Genomic DNA, 25,437 nt, shown 5'->3' with positions numbered 1-25,437 from the left:
TCGTTCTCTCCCCCTCCTTCCGCTTCCTTCCTCGGTCCTAACCTATACGTCTCTTCCTTCTTGTGTCCTCTCGTTCTTGCTTCACTGGCTGTTCCGCACACTCCCTTCAATTTTTCTTCTTCCTTTACGTTTCCTCCGTCGATCCCATCGCTCCACCGAGGTCCCCCTTCCTTTCCTTTCTTTTACTCCGGATTCCTTGCGCTTTCTTACATGAGCCGTCTGTTCGCTCCTACCGTCCGACCGGAAGTCCAGGTGAGTTTTATTTTGTATGCCAATTATTTTCACTAATTATCTCAGAAAGTATTGGTTTATTGGAAAAATGTTTCAGATAAAAGTTGGAGGGTTTATAGAGGAATAATGGATGATCTTATTAGATTTTGAGTCTGGAACCCATGTTGAGCCCAGTAGGGTCCAAGTCAAATTTTTTAAATAAAAACTCCCTTTTTTTATTACATCATCTTTTTCTATTAATTAATATAAACAACTTTTGTCTGAAACATTTTTTATTTGCCTTATACTTTTTGAGATATTCAAGAAAAATTTGGTAATTTTTTTAATATTTAGCTTATATCTTGATAAATGCTTGTCGGAGGGAAAAATGATACAAGATTTTTTGACTTAATATGGTCTCAAGAATATGCTATTGTAATAATACCCTAATTTCTTTAAATATTTGTGTATACATTTTCTTGAAGCTTTCATGTGTACATAATTATTTAAAGAAATTAGAATCCCAGCAAACACAGATATATAACGATTATATTGCCAGTATATAACGAAATGTAACACGCTATATAACACATCCGATCGTAACAGTTATGCACACGTTAGTTGTAATTTCCCACTCATGGATTATTGCAGTTATATAATATAAATATAGCGGTGTTATATAACATTTATATAGCAGTAATATAATTTAAAGCATTATTGTTATATAACTGCAGTGTAACCGTTCTTTTATTGTATATTTAAACTATATTAATTAATTTATAATTTGCCTTTTGTACATACTAATTCCAGAAAAGGTTTTTAAATTAATTCTAAGCAAAAACAAACTGTTTTATTTGCTTTTGCTTGAAATTAATTTAAAAACCTTTTCTGGAATTAGTATGTGCAAAAGACATACATGTTTTTGCGTAGGAAAGGGACAAATATAAATATATATTGAATAATCATTTTATTAGATATATTTTGCACTCAAAACATGTTGAAAATGTATATTATATTTTTCTATATATATTATATTAATATATAACAATAACATTTTTCTTATTTGGTTAATGAACATTTGTGGTAAACAGCTTTTTATCACAATACATATTGATCCGGTCAAGGATCATTCAAGGATTCCTCACATATAGTCTTTGGTATATTCTATGGAATATATGCGATATATTCCAAAATCTAAATTTCATATTGGCTGGTGGGTTCCACATTCTTCAATTTAAACAGATTTACTGTTGTTGTATAATTAAATATAGGCTGTACTTGCACATATGTATTATTATAAGCATCAGACATGAATCTGTTTTTGTTGTGGAGTCCACCAGCCAATTCTCTATAGAAAATAATTATGTAAAACTAGCCAATTGTGTACAATCTCTGATTTTCAATCACAACTTTGTAAAAAAACAATCAAATTGCGTTCGTAAAAAAAGAAAAAATTTTATTAGCGGTTTAATGAACGCATAAGACATTTTAAGCACTGACAAGTGATTCAAATTTCAGAGTTGTACGACAATATTGATACTTATAATTAACTTATAATATATAACTTATACTATCCTTTACTATTTATCATAACGCGTTTATCTGTCGGACTTATACCTATAGTTTAATAATCTCTTTTCTGAATCATTTTACGAGCATGCTTGTCTAGTGGACATCAAAAGGAGATGTATTCATGTTTCCTCTGGAAGATTCATAGGCTAGTGCGGACTCTATTCCTAAAAGGGGCAGTTCCAGCACCCACTGGTCAAAGCTCGATCAAGGACATCGACCAATGCGGACTCTGTCCTCGAGAGAGGACAGTCCCAGCACCCAATGGTCAAAGCTGGATCAAGGACATCGACCAATGCGGACTCTGTCCTCGACAGAGGACAGTCCCAGCACCCACTGGTCTAAACCAGGAGTGCTGGCACTATCTCCTTGTAGAAATATTCCGCACCAACCTAAGTCCTCCATATAAGTACATATCTCCATCTAATGTCTGATATATGAGCACATTGTGATTTTAAACAAATTAAAAAAGATTATTAAGCTATAAGTATGAAAGATAATGGAAAAATATCCTTTTCTCTATGATTACATTGCAACCTCTAATTCTCAATCATGTCATAGTAAAAAAAATCTTATTGCATTAACCTTTAGACCGCCGGAAAACCTAAATATAGGCTCTACGTATGATCGGAACTTTGTATATGTTATACTAGCTGGTTACCCGGGTTTCGCCCCGGAGAACATATGTAATCAGACACGCAAATAGTCTCTCTAAGCAAAACAATTTGAGGACTTTCTAAGAGAATTAACCCGTTGTGGTCACACCTCCTAAAAATAACGTAGTGGTCACACGGGGTCCAATGGACCCCACAACAGTTTCCATTTACGTTCTTTTTTGATGTATCGACTCAAACCTTGAACTGGAATTAATTTATGACTTCCTCTTAATAATCCAATAATTTAAAAAATTTTTTTATGTTGAAAAAACGCGAGAAAAAATTTTTTTTTCGAGAAATTTGATTTTTTTCACAAAAATATTCATCAAAATTTTTTGAGATAGAGTAAAAAAATTTTGTGCGTTTTACTCTCAAAATAATATACTTTTAAGAAAAAAATAAAAAAAAAAAGCCTGGGGTCCACTGGACCCCATGTGACCACAACGGGTTAAAGCTCATCAAATGCCGGCGCTTTAAAGCTTAAAAAATAAAAAAATAACGTTTCTCACTTGCGGTTGAATAAACTAGAAAAACAGCTTTTAAGCGTTGACAATTAAGTGATTAAAATTTCAGAGGTTATAAAATAGTACGAGCCATAACAAAATATTATTGCAAATTTTTTAAGCCTTAAAATTAAAATAAACCTTTAAATACGTATGATGTATTTTCTTTTACAGTTTGCAATCATCTGTGGACAGTTTAATGTTCTAGGCGGCCACCAGCACTGCGAGTCATCTTTTTGAATCCATGTTATTGGTATTTCTGAATATGTTAGGTCTGCGAGGAACTGTACAACCGCATAATTCCACATTCTTGCCTTTTGTTTATTTTCACACGACATTGTTCCTTTTGCGATCTGTAATAAGGATTATAATATTTACATTAATATACATAATATCCACCAAAAATTAAGGTCTTACTAAACACTTTTACACCGAAATACCAACCTTTTGTTAACCTTCAGAACTTAAGATATATATCAAAATTTGCACGATATTTATCATAAAAAACGAAAGTTCAAAGTAAAGTACAAAATTATTGCGAAGTTAACATTAAAACATATTAAAATAAACTTGTACTGCACCTAATTATTAGTAAGAAGAAGCGGTATTGTAACATAAGAATCAACTTTATCGAGATATTTCACTTTAAAACATTTCTTTTGTATTCGTGTTACTGGAATTGTTATAATGTCAAATGTAGTAGTGTTTGATAATAAAAATATCCCAGCAAACGCAAAAGGATTAAAAAATATTAAAATTTTTTAATACCTTTGAATCCCTTTTTTTGGCGGAATTAGATGAAATTAGATGGGATTCGAAATGAGATGGTCCGATCCCATGGAATCCAAAAAAGAAAAATTTCATTTCCATCCAATCCTATGAAATCCGTAAAGGTTATGGAATTGCATGGCATTAGATGGTTTAGGAAACGTCTCGCGCCTCTGTTGGGCGACCAAGCGCCGTTGTTCGTCGGTGAGCTTTTGTGTATGCCTAAGGGCATTACACGCACTACTGCCGACGGGCAATTAGCCCGAAAATGAGATTTGTAAGATCTGTCAGGCACCGTAGGGGGTCCCTTTACATAGCGGTCGAGACGAAACTTTGAACTCGAGAAGATGCCCCGGCGATGCGACGCCTAGCGGCGTCGACGTGAATTGCCGGTAATGCAGATACCGCGCGGGCGTGTACTATTGTTGGCGCGTACCGCCACAAAGTTTAACACGGACACTTTTCAATCCTTATCCTGGCATTCAATAGTATTCATTTTATTGTCAGAATAGACGGAATTCAATGGAATTCAATACGGAAATTTTTAATTCCTAGTTTGGCGTTCAATGGTATTCATTTCGTTAACGGAATCAATGGTATTCAATGGAATTCATCACGAAACTTTCCAATCCCTAACCTGGCATTCAGTGGTATTCATTTCGTTAACGGAATCAATGGTATTCAATGGAATTCATCACGAAACTTTCCAATCCCTAACCTGGCATTCAGTGGTATAATATTTTTGTGTCGGAATTGGATGGGATTCAAAAAAGACAAATTCTTTCTAAAATAAGGAATTCCATGATATTGAAATTATTTCAATCCCTTTTTTGGACAGAATGGAATTTGGAAAGTCCTTAATTGAATTTCTGGCAATCCCGTTTTAATTCTTTTCAATCTTTTTTCGTTTGCTGGGATGCCAAGCTTTCTCGAATCGCACGGTGCAGTAAAAAAGGATTTTGGATTTATAAAACGTTTTACACGGGTACAAAACACCCGATTTTGTTCAAATATATCTAAAATAAAAACGATAGAGTTGTCATCGAGAAAAGCACAATTGTCACTTTTATTTATTCCAATCTTAAAACATTTAAACTGTAGATAAGAAATGTCCTTATTATCTGATCGATGTTTATAAACTACAATTGAATATTGCATCGTGTGATTGAGCGGCTGGATTGGTACTTGTAATTCTTCAAAGATTCGATTTGATAATTCTTGTAATGGTATTCCAGATTGATGTAACATTTTTTTAATTTTTTGCATATGATTTTCAAATTTAAAGCAGCTAAAATTGTCTAAACAACCAAAAGTTTTTACGTCGTTGGCAAGATGAACGAGATTATGAACATTGTATGACAAATATTCATTACCATAAATATTTCCATAATTGGAAACAAACCATACTAATAAAGAATTCGCATAAGCATTAAATGATGTACATAACTGCGGATCGCTTAATATCCTTATTGCAACACTAAGAGAGACAAAATGATCATAAAGTATCGGTCGCATTATTGATTTCATAATAACAATTCCAGTATACAGTAAGAATTGACGAAACTCTGTAGCTTTCCATCTGTCCAGATCATGTAAACTTCTTGGTTTTCTGGCAAATTCAGATGGAATGCAGGACTTAATTGCAATTAGATAATTCGAAACTGAATTTACACCTTCTGCTGACAATCTAATATTTTTGTTGCCTTTAACCCATAATTGCAGCAATCTTTTCATAACGCCTAAACAAACTAGATGCATATAATCTAGTGCAATTTGTAAAACCATATCAATTAATAATTTTTCTAATATAGAATTACCTATGTGATGTTTAATTTGAATTCGATTTCTAAATGTTTCGTTTGTACGTAAAGTACAATCAATTTCAGAAAAAATGACTCTATTGTAGAAAAAATCGCCTTCTTGTACACATCTAGAACATGAAAAATATCCAGTATGACTTTTGATATATGTAATAAATGATCTAGCCGGAGCGTCACATACTATTGCATTAATAACAACCGTATATGTTTCATTGTAAACAGTTATACCACGTTGAGAAAGTTCAATAAATTCATTTACAAAATCAGTTAGATATTCGTTAGCATCACTAGGCTTGCGCATACTATGATAAACTCCAATTATGAAAGGCACTGTATAAACATCAATTTCCTCAATAGATGCCATACATGGTCATATGTAAGTGAAATATTTACTTCGGGTAAATATGTCTCTATATCTGTCTCATATATTGTCTCTTCAGCTTGTACTGTCATATCGATTGTCATTAACTTACACTCCTTTTCCAGCGTAATTTTGCCAGTGTTGTTGATTATCTGCTTCTCCTCGTGTTCATTACATTGTATAAGTATCGGCTGTTCAGTTACTGTTGAATACAGCCAATCGTGTGGTCGTCGTAATAAAATCCACTTTGTTTGTGTTGTAACAGTGTGTCTGAATTTGCACATTTTGTAGTAATGTTGCTGTTGAACATACATTTGTATCTCGCACGGTGCGTTTCCATCTATACGATATACATACCAGTGTATTTTGTGTGCATACGTACTGTAGATTGGTAGAAGTATACTTTGCCAGATAATCTTTATCTAAAAGCATGTAGGTCACTCTTTCTTTGTCTACTGCTATTATTTTATTGTCGACTCTTACTGATGTGAGTATATTCTTGCGCGTGAGCACAGGAAATTCAATAACGCTCATTATATCGTAGAGCGGTGGTGTGATTAGGGGAAAAAGTAAGACGATATATATTTGATTATTCTTGTAGAATGCCTTTATTGTCGTGTGTTTTTCAATCGTAAACCAGTCTTCGAGGTGGACTCTAAACGGGAAATATGATCCCGGTGGCAATTGCTGACTTGTTTCTTTCAACTGCCAGGTGATATCCTCTACTGGCATTAATTTCGGATGCATTGTTCCCTTTCTTATGCATGCCAAATATTCAAGTATGTTCTCGACGTCGCGGATTAGATCTGTGATTACCGCTATGCCAATTTCAAAATGTTCTTTTATTTCGTCCTTATTAAGGTAATCTGTAAATCGTTTTTCTAATAGATTACGATTTCGTTCCATTATGCCTTCTAATTTCTCTATATGCCCTATGGTGGCATTCATCACCTTGATCTGATTCTGCATTACGCGGGGTGTAACGTTTGTTGATTGTTTCCCAACAGTTGCAATTGCTCGTTGATGCGCTTTTTATCGTTTGCATCCATCGTTCCGAACAGTGATTTTGCTATTGAACCTATTCCGTCCACTAATCCCCTCCTTGAGTCTGTCGACGTTTTGTATATTGTGTTGATCTGCGTGAGGATTTTTGTTAAATATTCTAATTCTCTTCTTGCGATATTTTCAAAGGTGAGGCACGTTTCCTTATGCAGTAATTGTAAAATCTTATTATCGCATGTAATTTTTGCTTCCTGTAGATATTTTTCAATTTGCTCGTGTCTTCGATTTAACGTTGTTAAATCAAATTTAATGACTAACTTCCATGTCTTCCGGGAATAGTACATTCTTCCAAGCTTCTCGTAATACATCCCTGGGTTATATTGGAATTGTTGGATTTTATAATGTGGTTCCGTTTTTTCTGCTTGGGCTAATGCTTGCCCTCTCCAGCACGCGAGTATTCTGTAACAGAGACATTCTGTTTCAGGGTGTATTTCTTTCTCTCTCTCCTTTTTTTTATTTATTTATTTATCTCTTCTCCTTTTTTTTTTTTTTTTTTTTCCTATAAAAAGTTTTAATTTGTTTACATGTAGGCGCATTATTTTTCTTCCTTTTTTTATAGTATAATTAACATCTGAATACTTTTCGATAATTGTGTACGGTCCTGTCCATAGGGATTCAAGTTTCTTTGAACGTCCTCGTCGTAACGTTTCATCGTGCATGAGTACTCTGTCACCTACACGAAAACTGGTTTCTTTAATCTTTGTATTGTTGCGTGCATGCCGCCCAGTATACCTTTCCGACACCAAGCTGAAGCGTGCAACGGAAAGTCGAATGTAGCCTGTCCTTAGTAACGAGCCAGTTATTGATTTTATTGATTTAATGTAACAGCTGACAGATTTGTTCTCGAGCTGCTGGACCGTGCGGACGTGGTCCACGCTCTCCTGTATCGCGACGTTATAATAAACATCGAGATTATTCTTGTTATAACTGCAGTGTTTCTGTTATTTCCGTGAGCGTCGGGAGTGTGAGCGTGTGTGAGTGAACGAACGACTCGGCGAGCGCAACAGTATCATACTGTTTTTTCGCTTTAATCTTTTCCTCTTGTACGTGTTTCCTGGCAACTTTGTTGGTCGCTCTTAATCTTTCCCGTAACTCTTGTGCGTAATCATCATAGTTATACGTGAGTTTAGGTGGTTTTGTCAGTGCTGTCGGTAATTCAGCTTAGTAACCGTATACTAGCTCAAACGGTGTATACCCCGTCGCTGTGTGCGGCGTTGTATTATATGCGAATATCGCAAACGGTATCCACTCATCCCAATCCGTTTGGTCCTCGTTTATGTAGTATCGCAGGTATTCTGCTAATGTTCGGTGGGATCTTTCGAGTGCTCCGTTGCTTTCGGGATGATACGCGGTAGTTTGAATTTTGTTTATCTTCACGAGTTTACAGGTGTTTTTGAATACCTCGCTCAAAAATTCGTGCCTTGATCGGTCAGAATTTTTTCTGGAATTCCATGCTCTAAGACAATTTTTGTCACAAATTGCTTACTTACTGTACTTGCTTCTTGGTTTGGAATTGGTATCGCTTTACTATATTTCGTTAAATTATCTTGAAATGTTAACAAATATTTATTTCCATTCGTTGTAATCGTAAGTGGCCCTACAATATCCAAAGCACATTTCTCGAACGGCTTGGTAGGTGTGTCCGTAATTACCAACGGTACTTTATTTTTCCGCGATAACTTATTTCTTTGACATAGCTCGCATTTAGCTATATATTTTTCGACGTTTTTCGTCAATCCGCGCCAGTTATGATTTAACCAGTTGTGATTAACCAGTTGTGATTAACCAGTTATGATTAAGCCAGTTATGATTCTATTTACTGTTCGTTCGACGCCTTGGTGCCCTCCTATAGGTGCATCATGGTACTCATGTAATATCTGCTTCTTTTCTTCTTTTGTATATATTCTTGCTTCCTCTTCGTTGGAATTATCCTTGTTTATCGTGTGGATTTTCGGTTCTTCTTCTGCGGCAACTTCGTCTCGTTTTACATTGCGGCTCAGTGCGTCGGCGTTTACATTCGCCTTTCCGGCTTTGTGTATAATTTCGTAATTGTGTTCTTCCAGCTGTAATCTCCATCGAATCAATCTTGAGCCTGGATTGTTAACGTTAAATAACCATGTTAACGGCTTGTGGTCGGTTACAATTTTAAATTTGGTGCCGCACACGTAAGGTCGGAAATGTTTGACCGCCCATACAATGGCTAACAACTCTTTCTCTGTGGTGTTATAATTTTGTTCTGCTCGTGATAGAATTCGACTGGCATAAGCTATTGGCTGGTCTTCACCTATGTTTCCTTGAGATAGTATTGCTCCAATGGCATGGTCGGATGCGTCAGTAGTTATAATAAACTCTTGCGTAAAATCCGGATACTTAAGCACAGGTGCCGTTGTTAGTTTTTCTTTTAAATTATTGAAAGCATTTTCTTGCTCTGAAGTCCATTCAAATTTTTCCGTTTTCTTTGTTAACTTAATTTGTTAACGGTTTGGCTGTCTTCGAGAAATCTTTTATGAATTTTCTATAGTAACCGGCTAAGCCGATAAATAATTGCACGTCCTTAACTCTTTTTGGCGTAGGAAATTCTTTTATCGCTACTAGTTTTGACGGGTCTGGAGAAATTCCATTCTCCGAAATAATGTGGCCTAGGTAGATCACTTCCTTGCGCAAGAATTCACACTTCTCCGGTTGTAATTTTAAACAGTTTTTTCGGAGTCTTTGTAGCACCTCTCTTAGGCCCAGTTCAACAGTGGCCAGTTAGCTTAACTAGTAGTTAACTCTCATTCTCTGTCTCTTTTTAACTCAAAGGTTAGATAGAGACGGAGAGTGAGAGTTAACTACTAGTTAAGCTAACTGGCCACTGTTGAACTGGGCCTTAATCGTTTGTTGTGGTCCTCCAGGCTAGGTCCATACACTACTATGTCATCTAGATACACAAGACATTTAATTCCCTGTAGGCCAGTTAGTACAGAAGTCATTAACCGCTGAAACGTTGCGGGCGCGCTCTTTAGCCCAAACGGCATGCAATTAAATTAGTAGTGGCCGTAAGGTGTCGAAAATGCCGTCTTGTGTTTATCTCGTTCGGCCATCGGTATCTGGTGATACCCAGATGCCAGATCTAGCGTAGTAAAATACTTGGCGTTCCCCAACTGATCAAATATATCAGTGATATTCGGCAGTGGGAATGAGTCGCCTATCGTTAGATCGTTTAGCTTTCGAAAGTCTACAACTACTCGGAGCCTTGGATTTTCGGCTGCGTCAGCTTTTTTAGGTACCACTAACAACGGTGCATTCCATTGGCTAGTACTGCTTTGAATTATTTTGTTTTCTAACATTTCTTGTACTTGCCGATTTACTTCCGCTTTATGGTTGTTTGGAAGTCAGTATGGTTCTTACATTCACAGGCGCAGCGTCAGCGCGTGTATTTATTTCGTGTTTTACTGCTGCAGTACACGATAATGGCTCTCCTTCTAAATGAAATAAATCGCCGTATTCTTCGCATATGTGTTGGAGTGATCGTTTTTCCTCGGCGTTTAAGTGCTGTGTACTGCTGTGTAATGCTAGTCAGATGCGTTCGTTTCGAGATACAGCAGGTTTAGTTTCCTTTCCCGTCAATGTTGCGTGTATTTTTGTATGAGTATCTGTTTCTAGTTCTTCCAGCGTAACTTGTGGAATCGGTATTTCAATTTCCTTGTCTGTAGTATTTATTACGCTTACAATGCAAATATGATTCTTCGGTTTCACTAGGCAGTTTCCAATATAAACTCCTGGTTTCATCTCTCTTGCTTGTACGATACCTTCTTCATTTTTATCCGTAATTGCCTCTATTATAGTCTCGCTGCGAGGCTTTAGTGTGACCTTTCCATACGGGTGCAATTTGAAAGTTTCTTCCTTTATTTTTAATTGCATTTGCTCGTAATCGCAAGATGCAGCGTGTTTCCGTAGGAAATCTATTCCTAGGATTCCATCGTATTCTATGGCCATGTCCTCTCTTACCACATAAAATGCGTGTTTAATTTTTAATTTATTTGTTTCAATGGTCGCATACACTTTTCCGAGTGTGTGTATTTTGTGTCCCGTGATTCCGGTGAGAGCTATGCGATCTTCATAGACTAGGGCGTCATCTTTTAATGCGTTTAGCTTTATTAACGAAATTGTTAAACCAGAGTCATATAGCATATTCGATGCTCCGAATTTTACCTCTCGTATGGGTAATCTTGTTAATAACAGTTCTGGCTTCGTACGACCGTATGGCACACTTTTGATATGTGTAACCCGATATTCTGAGGCAGGTCGTGGTTGTTTTCCTCTCGCCTCCTCTTGCTCGTCTTCGCTGCTTGCAGGGTCAGCGTTCTTCCTTCGGTTCGGCACTTTCAATTGCTGTCTTTTTTTGTTTTCTTTAGATTTATTGGTGTTGGGGGTGTAGTTTCGCCCTTTTAATGTCCAACACTCATCTCAGTTGTGCCCCGATTTTTTGCAATAATTGCAATATTTCTGCAGTGCATTTACTTGTGCAGGTTTGCTAGGTTTAGGTAATGCGTTTCCTTGGCTTCGGCATTCCCGTCCATAATGACCAGTTTTTCCGCATTTAAAACATTGTACGCTCTGATTTTGGGGCTGTCTCGTATATCCTGGCTTATTTTTGTATGGCGAGGCGCCCGTTTTTGTCGCGGTCGGCCCTATGAGCTTTTCTTCCGCGCTCGCTCCCGTTATAGCTTCTTGTAACGTCGCATATCGCTGCGAACGTACAAGTATTTTTAATTCGTCGCGCAATCCTATTTGAAAATTAATTAAAGCTTGTTTTTGTATCGTTTGCTGGATCGCGCGTTTAAACATACTGGAGTGATCTTCTCCTTCTATCATAGCGTCATATAGCTTCATGGCTAGTAGGTCGACTCGTTGCCCAAAAACATGTGCGCTTTCGTTTGGCTTTTGCTTGAGCGTATTAAACTCAATCTGCAAATGGGTAGTGCTCTGCTTGGCTTGATAGCAATCTTCTAATTGTTGCTTTAATTGAGCGAATGTTTGTATATCTCGCGTTTCAAAATCTTGCATTGCCTTTCCTTTTATTATAATTTTGTATATAAAATCGCCTGTACTAATGATTCTTCGTCTGTAGGCTGTATAATATTATGTACCGCATATGTGCACGCGTTTATAAATTCTTGTAATTTTTGTCGCGACATCCCATCGAACTCAGGGATCATGCTTCGTGCTTCTTTTAACGTTATAGAATTCGGTATGGAACTACGCCGATTTCTTATATCGTGTTCCGTCCGTCCGTAATTTTTGCTCGAATATCTTCCGTTTCCGGCTCCTACTTGGTCGCCGTTTCGTGCACTATTTTCTAGTGTTATTAACCGTTCTCGTAATTCGCGCGTTTCGTCACGCATTTCCATACGCGATTCCTTTTGCATTTTCTGCATTTCCCGTAATAAATTGTATATTTCTCTTACGTCGTGCGTTTCCGTAGATAGCGGTGCGTACTGTGCGTCAGATTGTGACTGTGCCATTTCGATTTCCTTAACTTGCGCTTGTGGCTGGTTTGTGTGAGTGCGTTCTCCTAAAAGGGGTTTTTCCGTTCGCGTCTCTTGGCCGTTTTCCCGATAGTATTCGCTAGGGTCGAATGTATCGCTCTCGTAAGAGGTTAATGAAAATTCTCGTCGCAAGGATACTCTGCTAGGGGTTCGGCTAACGTATGGTCTGCTTCTACGCGGTTTTTCGTCCGTCCGGTCAATGGGGTCGTTTGAGAATAAACTCTCGTCAATCTCACCAAAAGGAAACTCGCGCTCAGTAACAACGTTTTCCGGTAACTCGGTTTCGCTGTCCGAGTGTCGCGTTTCTAATGCTACACGAACGTTATCTAAAGTTGCTTGTGTTGTCGCGCGCGGACTATTTACCCGTGGTGAAAATTCGTTGATTAACCACGACGCATTGGCTATTGGCGTTCGGGGAGGACTATTTTCTCCCGACATTCACGCGTAGTACAATTTTAAATTTTCTCGACTTACATTAGAAGTACGGCTCGCATGGTCGCTCGCATGCTCCGTTGTTTGCGGCTGGCCCTGGCGTGAAGTAAGATGCTGGTTGTCGAACGCAGTTGCTGCTTCTCGTTGTTCGCTGCTTCTGCGTTGTCCGCTGCTTGGCGTCGTCCGCTGCGTTGGCGTTGCCCGTTGCTTGGCGTCGTCCGCTGGTCCTCTGGATGTTTGCACTTGGCCTTGGGTGTTGGCCTTTTATTTTCTTTTCTTGTTAGTCGTACTCAGCGTTAACTGGTAGACTTTATTTGTGTACCTTAGGCAGGCTTGCTGTTGTCTTTCCTAGTTGTCCTGGTGCTTTGGTCAATCCCACCTCTGCCACCAAATTATGTTATGCCGCGTCGCCGGTTGGTGACGGCTTACGGCAAAACGTTTATTATTTTCGGGATCTCTTGACCTTACGAGTTGGGACTCGGTAGGCACAGGCGGGCAGACTAGGAAGCGGTCGGGTTCGCAGGTGGAACGGGGTGTAGGCGTCGTTAAATGAACTTCACTTCGTTTTACTTTATATTGGAGCTTTATTTCAGCGCCCCTTTTACACTCACTAACTTACACTTGTATTTGCCTTTCACAATTACTATAACTCGCACGCGCTTTGTTATAATGTAAACCTTCGCGACACGACTTACGAGAACGGTCACGGGCAGAGTCTCCGGTGTATTACTCTCCGTCGTGGCTTCTTTGACGGTCCCTTATATTGTTTTGAGTTATGCCCTGTCGGCGCTTTTCCGCCGGGTTCGACGGTCCCCCGAATGAGGTCGGTCAGTGACCGAGCGCATTCGCAATCTCGCTGTACTCCCGCGGTTCCGCGATTGTCGAAATGCGTTGTCGCACATTCCTATGCATCTCGCAATATTGACGCGGAAGCTTGATGAACTTCCGCGGTTCCGCGAATGTCGAAATGCGTTGTCGCACATTCTTATGCATATCGCAATAGTTCGATTGACGCGGAAGCTTGATGAACTTCCGCGTCCGCGTCGGCGTAAATTGAGGAGTCTTTCGAAAGACAATTTCCTCGAAGTCTTTCGAAAGACTATTCTATAATTTTATTATAAATAATTTAATAATTACCCGTTGTAATTTTAGATTACAACATCACATATTAGTAATAATTATACAAAAATACTTTTAAAAATATTTGTGTGAACAATATTTATTAAATAAAGAAAAATTACCTGAAATTAAAACGATTGTTTTTGTGCGGTGTTGTACACGTGATTGCGTGGTCCCACGGAGCCATGCAAGAGACAGCGAGAGAAGACCGGGAATGGTGGGGGTCGGTGCTGCGACTAAGCGCATAGCCACACACACTAGCGTTCTTCCCTCCACTTACGCACTCAGAAACGTTTTGTTTATCCGTGTGACAAACTCGTAATTTGAAAAGTTTAATATTGATTATATAAGAAATATAAATTTTAAATTTTATCCATTTATTTTATTATCAATTTACTTACTGGCTCTTAATTAAAAATTAATTGTATATATAATTACCTTTTATTATTACAAAACAAATAACAAGTTATAAAATTAAATACCATTACTTATTATATTTATCTTAATCACTTTTATTCCCCAAAAGTACAAGTCAGTCTCTTTTGATTTCATCACATTTTTTTATTTAGATTTTTTTTTCTTTCAGTCCAAAATTCTTTAACTGGTATATATTATCTGTGCAATACGTATGATTGTGTGATACCTTAATAACGTCTTAATGACGTCAATAAGATGTCATTAAAATGTCATTTGACATTATTTTGCTACTTAAAGTATTATATTTCAACAATATATTGCGCAGCAATATTACTGTAATATTTCAATATTATTTAAAAACGTGTAATACATCAGTAATATTTCTGAAATATTTCATTGTAATACGTAATATTTACACTATATTGCAATATTACTGCAATATTTCTGCAATATTATGTGCTGTGTGGGACGTTGTGTATAATACGTGCCCAACCCTGCTGGTGAAGGAGTGGAGTAGATAATATAGAAATCTTTTATCTTCTTAGGGCTCAGACACGTACTCATAGAAACACAGCAAAAATCGTGCATGTGCCGCGAGTAGGATCATCATCCCGAGTAGAAAATTTATTCAGGCGTGCCTGTTGTCATGTATGGCCCTGATCAGATATGAATAAGGCATGCTGACTACCCTGGCGGAAAAAATTTCTATGAATACTACAAAATTTAACTAGAAATAGAAATTTGTACATTTTTGTTGAAATATTTAATTTTTTGTAGAAATGGTTATTTTTTTGTAGAAATATCTACGAAATAGTACCAAAAATTACAATGTTCTCAAATCAAGAAATTATTGCAAGTAGTATTTTATGAAAAACTACAATTTATAAAAAATATATAAAGATTTACAAATTTTAAAAATTTAAGAAGAAACAAAATCTTAAAGAATTAAAACATCTGCTTACTTGTAGAATACTACAAAAATTTACAAAAGTGTTCCAATTCTAGCATTTTCATGTAAGATTTTGTAGTACTTCTTAAATTCATGTAGAATTTAATAGATTCTGGCAATTATATTTTATAGTTTTTTAAATTTTGTAGAAATATTTCCGCCAGGGTACGGCATGCCAGATCAGGTCCTGACTGGTGCCATATCAAGCATGCCTGGTTATATACCCGAGTAGAAATTTCAGTTACTGTCTGAACAGGTCCAGATCAGGTATGCCATAATACATAATCTGGCCCTGGTAAAGTTACATAACGCGGGCTAAAATTTCAAAATAAATAATTTTTTTTATGTCGGGTGAATATATAAGGGTTCTCATGAATTCGACTGACATGATTCTTATTAGGTAAATGAAATCCGGTCCTGAACGTGCAATGCGTTACACATCTTGTCAGGACCGCGTTAGGTAACTTTACCAGGGCCAGATTATGTATTATGGCACACCTGATCTGGACCTGTTCAGACCACGGTCTTACATACATGCAGGTCTGGAAACTTCAGTGGTGGGGATAGGTCGCTTAATGAAGAATTGTTTTTAAGTTCTCTAATAGCTACTAGCTAATAGCTACTAGAGTTGTTATGATCGATGTTCCCGAGTAGAAATTTCAGTTACTGTCTGAACAGGTCCAGATCAGGTGTGCCATAATACATAATCTGGCCCTGGTAAAAGTTACCTAACGCGGTCCTGACAAGATGTGTAACGCATTGCACGTTCAGGGCCGGATTTTATTTACCTAATAAGAACCATGTCAGTCGAATTCATGACAACCCTTATATTCACCTGACATAAAAAAAATTATTTATTTTGAAATTTTATTACTATTTTTTAACTAAATTTGTTTCTTAAAGACGCAGTCTATGATTATAAATATTTTCTGTATTTGAAAATAAATAAGAAAGTAAAGTAAGTAAAAAAAAATTGTGCAAATTAGAAATTTGCACTTGGCTTCCTCATAGAGGAAGTGATGTCTTAAGATGCTAATACGGCCCTCTGATTGGCTGATGACGCCTTAAGACTATACTTAAGACGATCTTGGATATAAGACCCGACTATGAATACCGGCCTTAAAGAATTATATATGAAATAGAAATATAGAAAAGACTGATGAATATAATAAAATTAAAAAATTTCGGTAAACCTTTTTTTAACAGAAATCGGTAACCCCTTTATTATTAACAATTTTTATTAATTCTATTATATTCTTCAGTCTTTTCTACCCCTATTTCATATATAATTCGTTAAGGTTTGGTTGATCAGTTTTGGAGTTATAGAAATTTCTGTAAATTTGGCACAGACATACATACATACATACATACATACATACATACACACATACCGACATTTTTTTAATGCAATATTTCGACGTTTTAAAACACTCTGAACATATTGACATTAAAAACTCAAAAAACAATTTTTTCTTTGGTTTCTTCTACCCCTATTTTATATATAATTCTTTTAAATTTGGTTGATTAGAGCCAACTTTATACGCAATTAAAGGTTCATATATGAATTTACGAAAACAAAGCTTCCTCTATGAGGAAGCAAAACACCTACCTTGATGGGATTCGAACTCGGGACCTCTGGATCATGAGCCAACTGCCTTACGTGGTAGACTATTCACGTTGTGGCGAGGGACGCCGGAGGCCGGGAGGGATATCTGTCATATGAAATTTGGCGGAGTAGTTTTGTGTCAACTTCGTAGTCTCGACATTATGGGTTCGAATCTCCGTGCCCTTAAGTTTTTTTTTAAATCCTTTCACAAAGCAATGTGATAAATAATAATGCTTTAAATAATTTAAGACTATAAATTAATGAAATATGTAGATATATAAAATAAATACGAGTTTTTATTCTGAAAATTAAGAACAAATAAAAATATCTTTTTATATGTTTTGTAACGATGCACCCCGTACGCTAAGCATCGTTCCCGGCTAACGACCGCCGGATGCCGCCCGACCGACGACCAGTCGGGCGAAGACCAGGGCGCGGTGCACCCACATTTTAAACGTACTTCAAAACGCACCGTGTGCGCGGACCAAGCGCGGCACCGGTGCCTCCCGACGAGCGACGACGGGAGCCGAGCCGCCCCGAGGACGAGCGCGGCGCCGCGCCGCCCCACCACAGCGCGACGATCGGCGCTCCTAGCGAACCCGCCGCGCCGGGCGGGTATATAAACCGCCGTTCCGGCGAGAAAAGGACTTCGTCTAAAGGTCCGCTTCCAAGACGAAACCTATTCCCGACTCCTAGGGAACACGCCAACGAGGTCCGGTGCTCCGAGCCTCGACTGAGAGCTCTCAGGTGTTCCCGCACTCCCTCAGAACTCACCCCGAAGGCACGGTTACGCGGGGTCGAGCGCGCTCGGCCTCGCAACGAGGGCTCTCGCTACCGCCGCCCCGGGGCTCCGGAATCTTCCATCCTACGTTACGCGTCCCGCACGCATATTACCGCGGCATCCGCGAGCGTACAGATATTATGTACTGTAATACGTCTATGTAATATACCGAGCTATGTAATATACCGAGCCCATCGAGTAACGATACCGCGTTCGTTAGTAAAGACCGCGTCGTTATCGAGTGCACATGCACTACCAGCAATCTACCGCGTCCGCCTACGTACTGTAATACGTCTATGTAATATACCGAGCTACGTAATGTACCGAGCCCGTCGAGTAACGATACCGCGCTCGTTATCAAGTGCACCCGCACTACTTCTTCGTTGTATATACCGCGTTCTGTTTGTCCCTGCGCTACATCAAATACTACCGAGTCCGTCGAATAGCGTGTTACCGCGTCCGTTATCGAGTGCACCCGCACTGCCCCTTCGTTGTATATATCGCGTTCCACCCGTCCCTGCGCTATATATAATACCACTTTGTGTATGTAGTAAGCTAAGCCGAATAAACTACTGCATGTACCACCTAAATCGATTATTGTCTCTGGGCCTTTCATCGGACTCCTGATCCCGCACACCAGTCCGCGTTCGATAAAGTCAGGCCGTTACAGTTTATTTTTATCCTTTTTCTTTTATTTTTGTGGGTTTAGCTAATTATTATCGGCCACTGAGCTTTTTTGAGATATAATTAATTAATAAAGATTAAATATGTCTATATATTTTTTTTAACAATATTCAAACTGTTTTTGAAATCGATTTGATATAAAAATATGTTTTAAGGGGGGAGCCTCGTGTAAAAATTTTTTTTTGTTGCATTTTTTTTTTATGGCTTGAAAAATTCATGTACCATCTGAAGAATATATTTCCAAAGTTTCAAAGCCTAAATCAAATCCTAAAGGTCCCTAAGACCCTGATACTTATGATAAGAATAGAGTAAAGAGGCAAGATCGACGATCACAAAAAGCGACAAAAGAGGCCAGGACTGCTCGAAAAGAGGAAAATGCAGCACAATTAGATGTTTTTCTAGAAGAGGAAGGATTATTTTACGGCCCTGGCATCGCAGATTAAGCTTAGGTAAATAAAATATAAGTCTATATCACTATATAAGTCACTATCTTTAAACGCGTTTTTCTCAAAACGCTTTTTTTTCGCGCCGGGGAATATAACTCAAAAAATTAATGGCCGATGAACTTGAAACTTTGTAGAGATATTTGTATATGTATCGTATACTTCATGAACCTAAAAATATATTAAAATTTTTATAATAAATATAGTTTTTAACGATTTGTTTAAAACAGAAAATTGAATAAATTTTTTTAAATATCCCCAATTTTTCATTTTTTAGTTTTTTTTGCTAAATTTAGGTTCATGAAGTACAAAATATCTTATTTTAATGGAAAAAATTTAATTCGTTGATTTCAGATAATTACAAGGACCTGGGCGTTCCCCGGCGCAAACTCGAGGAGCCAACTTTAAGCAGCTGTAGCGTTGCCATTTTGTTTTCTTTTTCTAACAAAAAAATTTTTTCTTGTACATTAAAACTTAAATATTACAATGTATTTTATTTGAATTCAATAATTACTTCCACTTTTTTGTAATAAAATCTTTAAAAAAGTGCTGTTTACACGAGGCTCCCCTCTTAATTGTTATTGATTATTCGATAAATAACTGTAGAATATAGTAAAGAGTGATTCTCTCCAAATTTTTAGGGAATCACGTTCTTGTGACAACAAAACGATTTAGCAAGTATTTGCGACAAGACGCGGTTTCCTTTAATTATTATTAATTTTTTATTAACAACTTATTCTCTAGCGGTCGACAGCAAAGAGCAATTCTCTTCAAATTTTTAGGGAATCACGTTCTTGTAATAACAAAATAATTTAGCAAGTATTTGCGACAAGACGCGGTTTCTCTTAATTGTTATTAATTTTTTATTAACAATTTATTCTCTAGCGGTCTTTAACAAAGAGCGATTCTCACCAAATAATTTAAAGACCGCTACAGAATAAATTGTTAATAAAAAATTAATAACAATTAAGGGAAACCGCGTCTTGTCGCAAATGCTTGTTAAATTATTTTGTTATTACAAGAACGTGATTCCCTAAAAATTTAGAGAAAATCGCTCTTTGCTATCGATCGCTGTAGAATAAATTATTAATAAAAAATTAATAATAATTAAGGGAAACCGCGTCTTGTCGCAAATACTTGCTAAATTGTTTTGTTATCACAAGAACGTAATTTTCTAAAAATTTGGAGAAAATCGCTTTTTGCTATTCTACAGTTATTTATCGAATAATCAATAACAATTAATTAAAACATTGTTATATCAAATCGGTGAAAAAATTGTTTGAATATTGTTAAAAAAAATATATATTAGATATATTTAATCTTTATTAATTAATTATATCTCAAAAAAGCCCAGTGGCCGATAATAATTAGCCTACGATACATTCGTACCCCCCCCCCCCCGAGGAACCGACATGACATTTGAACGTCTCCCTCCCGTGAGACGTTTCGCTGTTACCGCCCGCTGCTATAGCTTCAGCTATACGAGTTTTCGGGACCGGAAATAAGTTGGCGCTGCAAGTTCATATTTTTTAATGAATTATAGCTCAAACGATTGCTCCCTTCCCTCAGAATCAACAATTGCTCCCCTTTTAAAATTTTATTATTTTTTGAAATATTTAATAAAAACGAAAAATTTCTAATTTTTATTGAAAAACATATTTATAATAATTCTATGCAACTAAATCCGGCATAGAACAATTGCTCCTTCATTGCTCCTTATTGCTCCATCATAATTTTAATGATTTAATTGCATTTTTATTGAAAAATTAACAAATTAATCATTTCACAAGTAACGCCGCCGCCGCCACTATCGGTCGCCTATTGTAACTATGGCTCGGCAGCCATTGGCGGAAATATTCAAACGTAATATAATAGCTCTATTGTTCATAACTATATCTCAAAGAGTTTAGTCAACATTTTTTATTGATTTTCGGTAGAATAACTATTTTTCGCTTCGCTCTATTGGGATTTTCAATCGCTCTATTCGTCGCTGCTTTTCTGTAAGAGCTGCAAGTTGATTGGCTTAAACCAAAACTCGAACGCAGTTCTAGCAATGTGGACACAAGGCTTAAGTGCCCATCTACAATATTAGGTGTTTTAAGCCCTAAGCCCTAAGAAATTGACCAATCACAGTCAATTTATTCTTTTCAAATTCAATTGTGATTGAACAATTTCTTAAGGCTTAGGGCTTAAAACACCTATTGTAGATGGGCACTAAGGCTGAGTTTTCACTGAGCGCGTCACGCATTGCGTTATCCGTCACGACCAATCAAAACATCTTATTTTATTACATTATTTGTAATGGGATGTTTAGATTGGTTAAGCCTCTTGCACAATGCCAAACAACAGGCAATAGGAACAGGAAATAACCAAAAAATCGTTAATTACAACCTAAAAAGTTTGAATGCTATGATTGGTTGGCAACAGGCAATAGGCACAAAATTTCCAACGTGACGGAAACTCTGTGTCTATTGCCTGTGTCACTGTTTATTCTGCATTTATACATGATTTCTGATTTCTATTCCCTGTTCCTATTGCCTGTTGCCTGGCATTGTGCAAGGGGCTTTAACGACAGATGACGCGACGCGTGACGCGCACAGTGGAAACTCAGCCTAACGTCAATAAGGGCTCATGCACAATGCTGACAGGTGGGCAATTAAGGAGCAATCGTTTTATGTTGGATATACTTGCAGAAGACTGTGAGAAATGTACTTTTCCAAGAAAATAAACAGTTCTTTGCTAAAATATCATACAAAATTAATTATACGAATGGAGCGATTGAAAATCTTAATAGAGCGAAACGAGAAATAGTTATTCTACCGAAAATCAATAGGAAATGTTGACTAAACTCTTTGAGATATAGTTATGAACAATAGAACTATTATATTACGTTTGAATATTTCCGCCAATGGCTGCCGAGCCATAGTTACAATAGGCGGCCGATAGTGGCTGCGGTCCACTTGACGATACAAATACTTTGGAGCGTTCTTTTTCTCCTTCTTTCTTCATTGAAAGAAAAGAGAAGAGGAATCCTTCGAAGCATTTATAGCGTCAAGTGGACCGCAGCCAGTGACGGCGGCGGCGTTACTTGTGAAATGATTAATATTTGTTAATTTTTCAATAAAAATGCAATAAATCATTAAAATTATGATGAAGCAATAAGGAGCAATGAAGGAGCAATCGTTCTATGCCGGATTTAGTTGCATAGAGTTATTATAAATATGTTTTTCAATAAAAATTAGGAATTTTTTGTTTGTATTAAATATCTCAAAAAATAATAATTTTAAAAGGGGAGCAATTGTTGATTCTAAGGGAGCAATTAGGGAGCAATCGTTTAAGCTATAGTTCATTAAAAAATATGAACTTGCAGCGCCAACTTATTTCCGGTGTCTAGAACGGGCATATACGCGCCCTTACATGCCATGTCGGCAATGCAGAAATCAATATATAGATTACTACAACTCAGTCTTTCATCGCCATCTGCACGCAGTTTAACAACACTACTTGATCGATAAAGCATGGAATCGTGATTCTTTCTTTTTGTTACTTTTGACTACAAGGTTAGGTTAGGTTAGGTTATCCTAGCAGACGACGAGACAGTAGCAGACTGCAGACTAGCAGCTAGTAGACAACACGTAGCTGGCTGCTGGCGTCGTTCGCGGGCGCTCAGTCCTCGGTCGCAAACGTTTGAATCGTAGAAATTGAGCCAATCAAGGAGCATACGTGTCGTGATTCTCACGCGAGGTGTTCCGAGACTTCTGAGGTGTGTGAACGTCGTGGTTTGTTGTAGGATCAGGCGAGCGGCAAGAGCGAGCAACGTTGTTACTATTTACTGCCGACGATGGATCCCGAGGCGTTCCTGGATATAGCCAATCAGGTTGTCAAGCTGAAAATGTTCCCGTATTTCGACATAGCGCACTGCGTACTGTGCACGCTGCACGTCAGGGAGGACCTAGGAACCGGTGAGCTACGCGCCGGCCCGCGCTCGGCCGTGTTTCTAAATTTGTAACGCCGCGCTCCCTCAGCCGTGTATTCCCCGGCCCCGGCTCTGGCTCCGGCTCCGGCTCCGACGTCTATCTCTCTCTCGCGGTGGAACAGCTTCCCCGTGACCTCGCTATTCCCGTGACACCGGGACAGCGACCACATCCCACGTTCTCCCGCGAAACTTTATATTTACGAACATGGTTGTTCTTGGTTCTCTCTCTCTCTCTCTCTCTCTCTCTCTCTCTCTCTCTCTCTCTCTCTCTCTCTCTCTCTCCCTCTCTCCCTCTCTCTCCCTCTCTCTCCCTCTCTCTCTCTCTCTCTCTCTCTCTCTCTCTCCCTTCTCTCTCTCTCTCTCCCTCTCTCTCTCTCTCTCCCCCCCCCTCTCTCCCCCCCCTCTCTCTCTTGCATTCTTGCTTATGTCGCCGATTTTTTCTCGCGTCAACACAAGGTACAATCGGCGAAATTTCTACGATCTCATAATTGCCAGGAAAATTATATAGAGATATGTTCGTTCCGTATCGAAACACAGAATTGAAATTATGAGATTACAACTGTGGACATTTCACTGTACACTTGAAACACTGGATAAATAATGAACTGACAAACAATGAAGGACTACTGATAAATAATGAAGAACCGTATTTCCCGAAGTTTCACGAAACGGCAAACGGCGATTGTTCATGTTATTACGTAATGTTGATAACAGGATCGAAAAGGTGTTCATCATCCGTTTCTCGAGATTACAGAAGATTGATAAGTGGTTATGACACACAATAATTGATCGCGACTATTTTCAATCACACGTTCCATAAGTAATTCATCGGTCGAATTATACACGCTAATAATAAAATGGAAATTCTATCGTATATATAACGTTACCGCGCGAATTATGTCTTATGCCTAGGATTGCTTGCACGCCGTAATCGCTATTGCATAATTGAAGAGGTATTTCAATATCTACAGCGACAATTGGAAAGTTGCTGAAACTAAATAGATGTTAAGTTAGCACCCCCCCCCCCACACAAAAAACCGAAATAACACATGCAGAGTGCTCTTTATGTGGTCTATTCACGATTTTCAAGCTCGAGCGGTTCAGCGGGAAATCGCAATTGAAAGTGGAGGTGCTGGGTTAACGTAAGTTAGCACCCACGCAAAATTACATAAAATAAAAAAAGTATGCTTTTTTATGCTTTCAAAGGCCTTAAACAAAAATAGCCTGTCTGTAATAGTTTAAAAGATATATGCCAAAAAGATCTATGAACAATTAATATAAGAATAAAGTGTCAGTTAAAATACAGATAGCAAATTGGTTTTTGTCTTAAAATGTTCCCCAATTTATGTTCTTTCAAAATATGCACAATGAGATTTTCGTGCTCATCCCCTTTGGCTGACCCGAACGTGAGCACCACCATATACACATACAAGAGTAAAATACCAGTTAAAATACATATAGCGACATTGGTTTTCGACCTATTATATAGAAGTTAGCCCCCCTCTTTTAGAATTAACATATTTTCACGGTTGTGCTAGGTTTGTGCTATATTGTACTCGAATATTATAACCATAATATGAAAAATACGAAAAAAAATTTTTAAAAACGAATTTTTAGGTCAGCCCCCCACTTTTCGTTTTTTTCAATTTTTTCGATTGTGCTGAGTTGTGCTAAGTTGTGCTAACATTGTGCTAAAATATTATTTTAAAAAAATAATAACAGAAAAAGTTACGATAAAAAAATAAATTATATCCAAAAATGATTTTTTTATTGTAACTTTTTTTGTAAATATTTTTTTTAAATAATATTTTAGCACAATGTTAGCACAACTTAGCACAACTCAGCACAATCGAAAAAATTGAAAAAAAACGAAAAGTGGGGGGCTAACTTAAAAATAATTTTTAGGTCAACCCCCCACTTTTCGTTTTTTTCAATTTTTTCGATTGTGCTGAGTTGTGCTAAGTTGTGCTAACATTGTGCTAAAATATTATTTAAAAAAAATAACAACAAAAAAGTTACGATATTTTTTTATATGCATAACACTTTAAAAATTATAGAGAGAGAAATTAATAAACAAAACAATAATAAACAAGAATAGTAAAGTACGAAATATCATAAACTGTTGGTTTTATATTATACGTTTTACTTAACTTTTAGATATCAAAATACGTTTTTATTATATATTCAGATATTAAAATGTTCTTCTTTTACATTTAGATATTTAAAATACATTTTATTTTACATTTAGATAATAAATTTCTTAATTATAATTTTAAATGGCATACAAAAATATTTTAAAAATTAAACAAAGAAATTTAAAACACAAAACAAAAAAATGAAAAAAAATCAAAAAACAAAAAAAAACAAAAACAAAAAAATAAACTGTTCCAATGACCTCCACCTTGTCGCGGTGGAACGGCTTATATGCATGCAATAAGTGCATGACAAAGAGAGGTCTTAGGTAATTAATATTACACTCACCACTAGATTATTACAAATCTGAATTATAAAATTTGAGCGTTTAAGAGTAAAGTGCTCTTTACATTGCAT

The 25,437-nt window shown here is 37.2% G+C and overlaps 2 protein-coding genes and 1 long non-coding RNA gene across 3 annotated transcripts in view; 1 reads left to right on the top strand and 2 right to left on the bottom strand.

Annotated features, from left to right (window-relative positions):
• The window catches only part of LOC139808113 (uncharacterized), a 32,923-nt gene extending 14,529 nt beyond the window's left edge, over nt 1-18,394 (bottom strand). The window contains exon 1 of the long non-coding RNA XR_011730790.1: nt 17,007-18,394. This is a non-coding gene — a long non-coding RNA (uncharacterized lncRNA). The remainder of the gene's footprint in view (nt 1-17,006) is intronic.
• The window catches only part of LOC139808109 (trimeric intracellular cation channel type 1B.1), a 193,209-nt gene that overhangs the window by 162,460 nt on the left and 5,312 nt on the right, over nt 1-25,437 (top strand). The window contains exon 2 of the mRNA XM_071769763.1: nt 22,702-22,873. Coding sequence (XP_071625864.1) covers nt 22,702-22,873 — 172 coding nt within the window. The remainder of the gene's footprint in view (nt 1-22,701; nt 22,874-25,437) is intronic.
• On the bottom strand, nt 1,200-6,465 carry LOC139808752 (uncharacterized). Its single transcript, XM_071771089.1, has 2 exons — nt 4,629-6,465; nt 1,200-3,664 (listed from the first exon to the last, which is right to left on the bottom strand). Exons 1-2 carry the CDS (start codon nt 5,888-5,890, stop codon nt 3,520-3,522), a joined length of 1,407 nt encoding a protein of 468 aa, XP_071627190.1. The 5' UTR covers nt 5,891-6,465; the 3' UTR covers nt 1,200-3,519.

This window comes from Temnothorax longispinosus, chromosome 2, assembly GCF_030848805.1.
Source record: "Temnothorax longispinosus isolate EJ_2023e chromosome 2, Tlon_JGU_v1, whole genome shotgun sequence".
NCBI lineage: Eukaryota > Metazoa > Arthropoda > Insecta > Hymenoptera > Formicidae > Temnothorax > Temnothorax longispinosus.
Note: the sequence above shows the minus strand (reverse complement) of the source record. Positions and strands in the feature narration are given on the sequence as shown.

Bases quoted from the DNA above. Each gene is read 5' to 3' on its own strand.
- LOC139808752 (XM_071771089.1), bottom strand. From the start codon at position 5,890: ATGGCATCTATTGAGGAAATTGATGTTTATACAGTGCCTTTCATAATT. The intron at 3,665-4,628 runs TGGCATCCCAGC...TTTTGCGTTTGC, and splicing joins CCGTGCGATTCGAGAAAGCT to TGGGATATTTTTATTATCAA.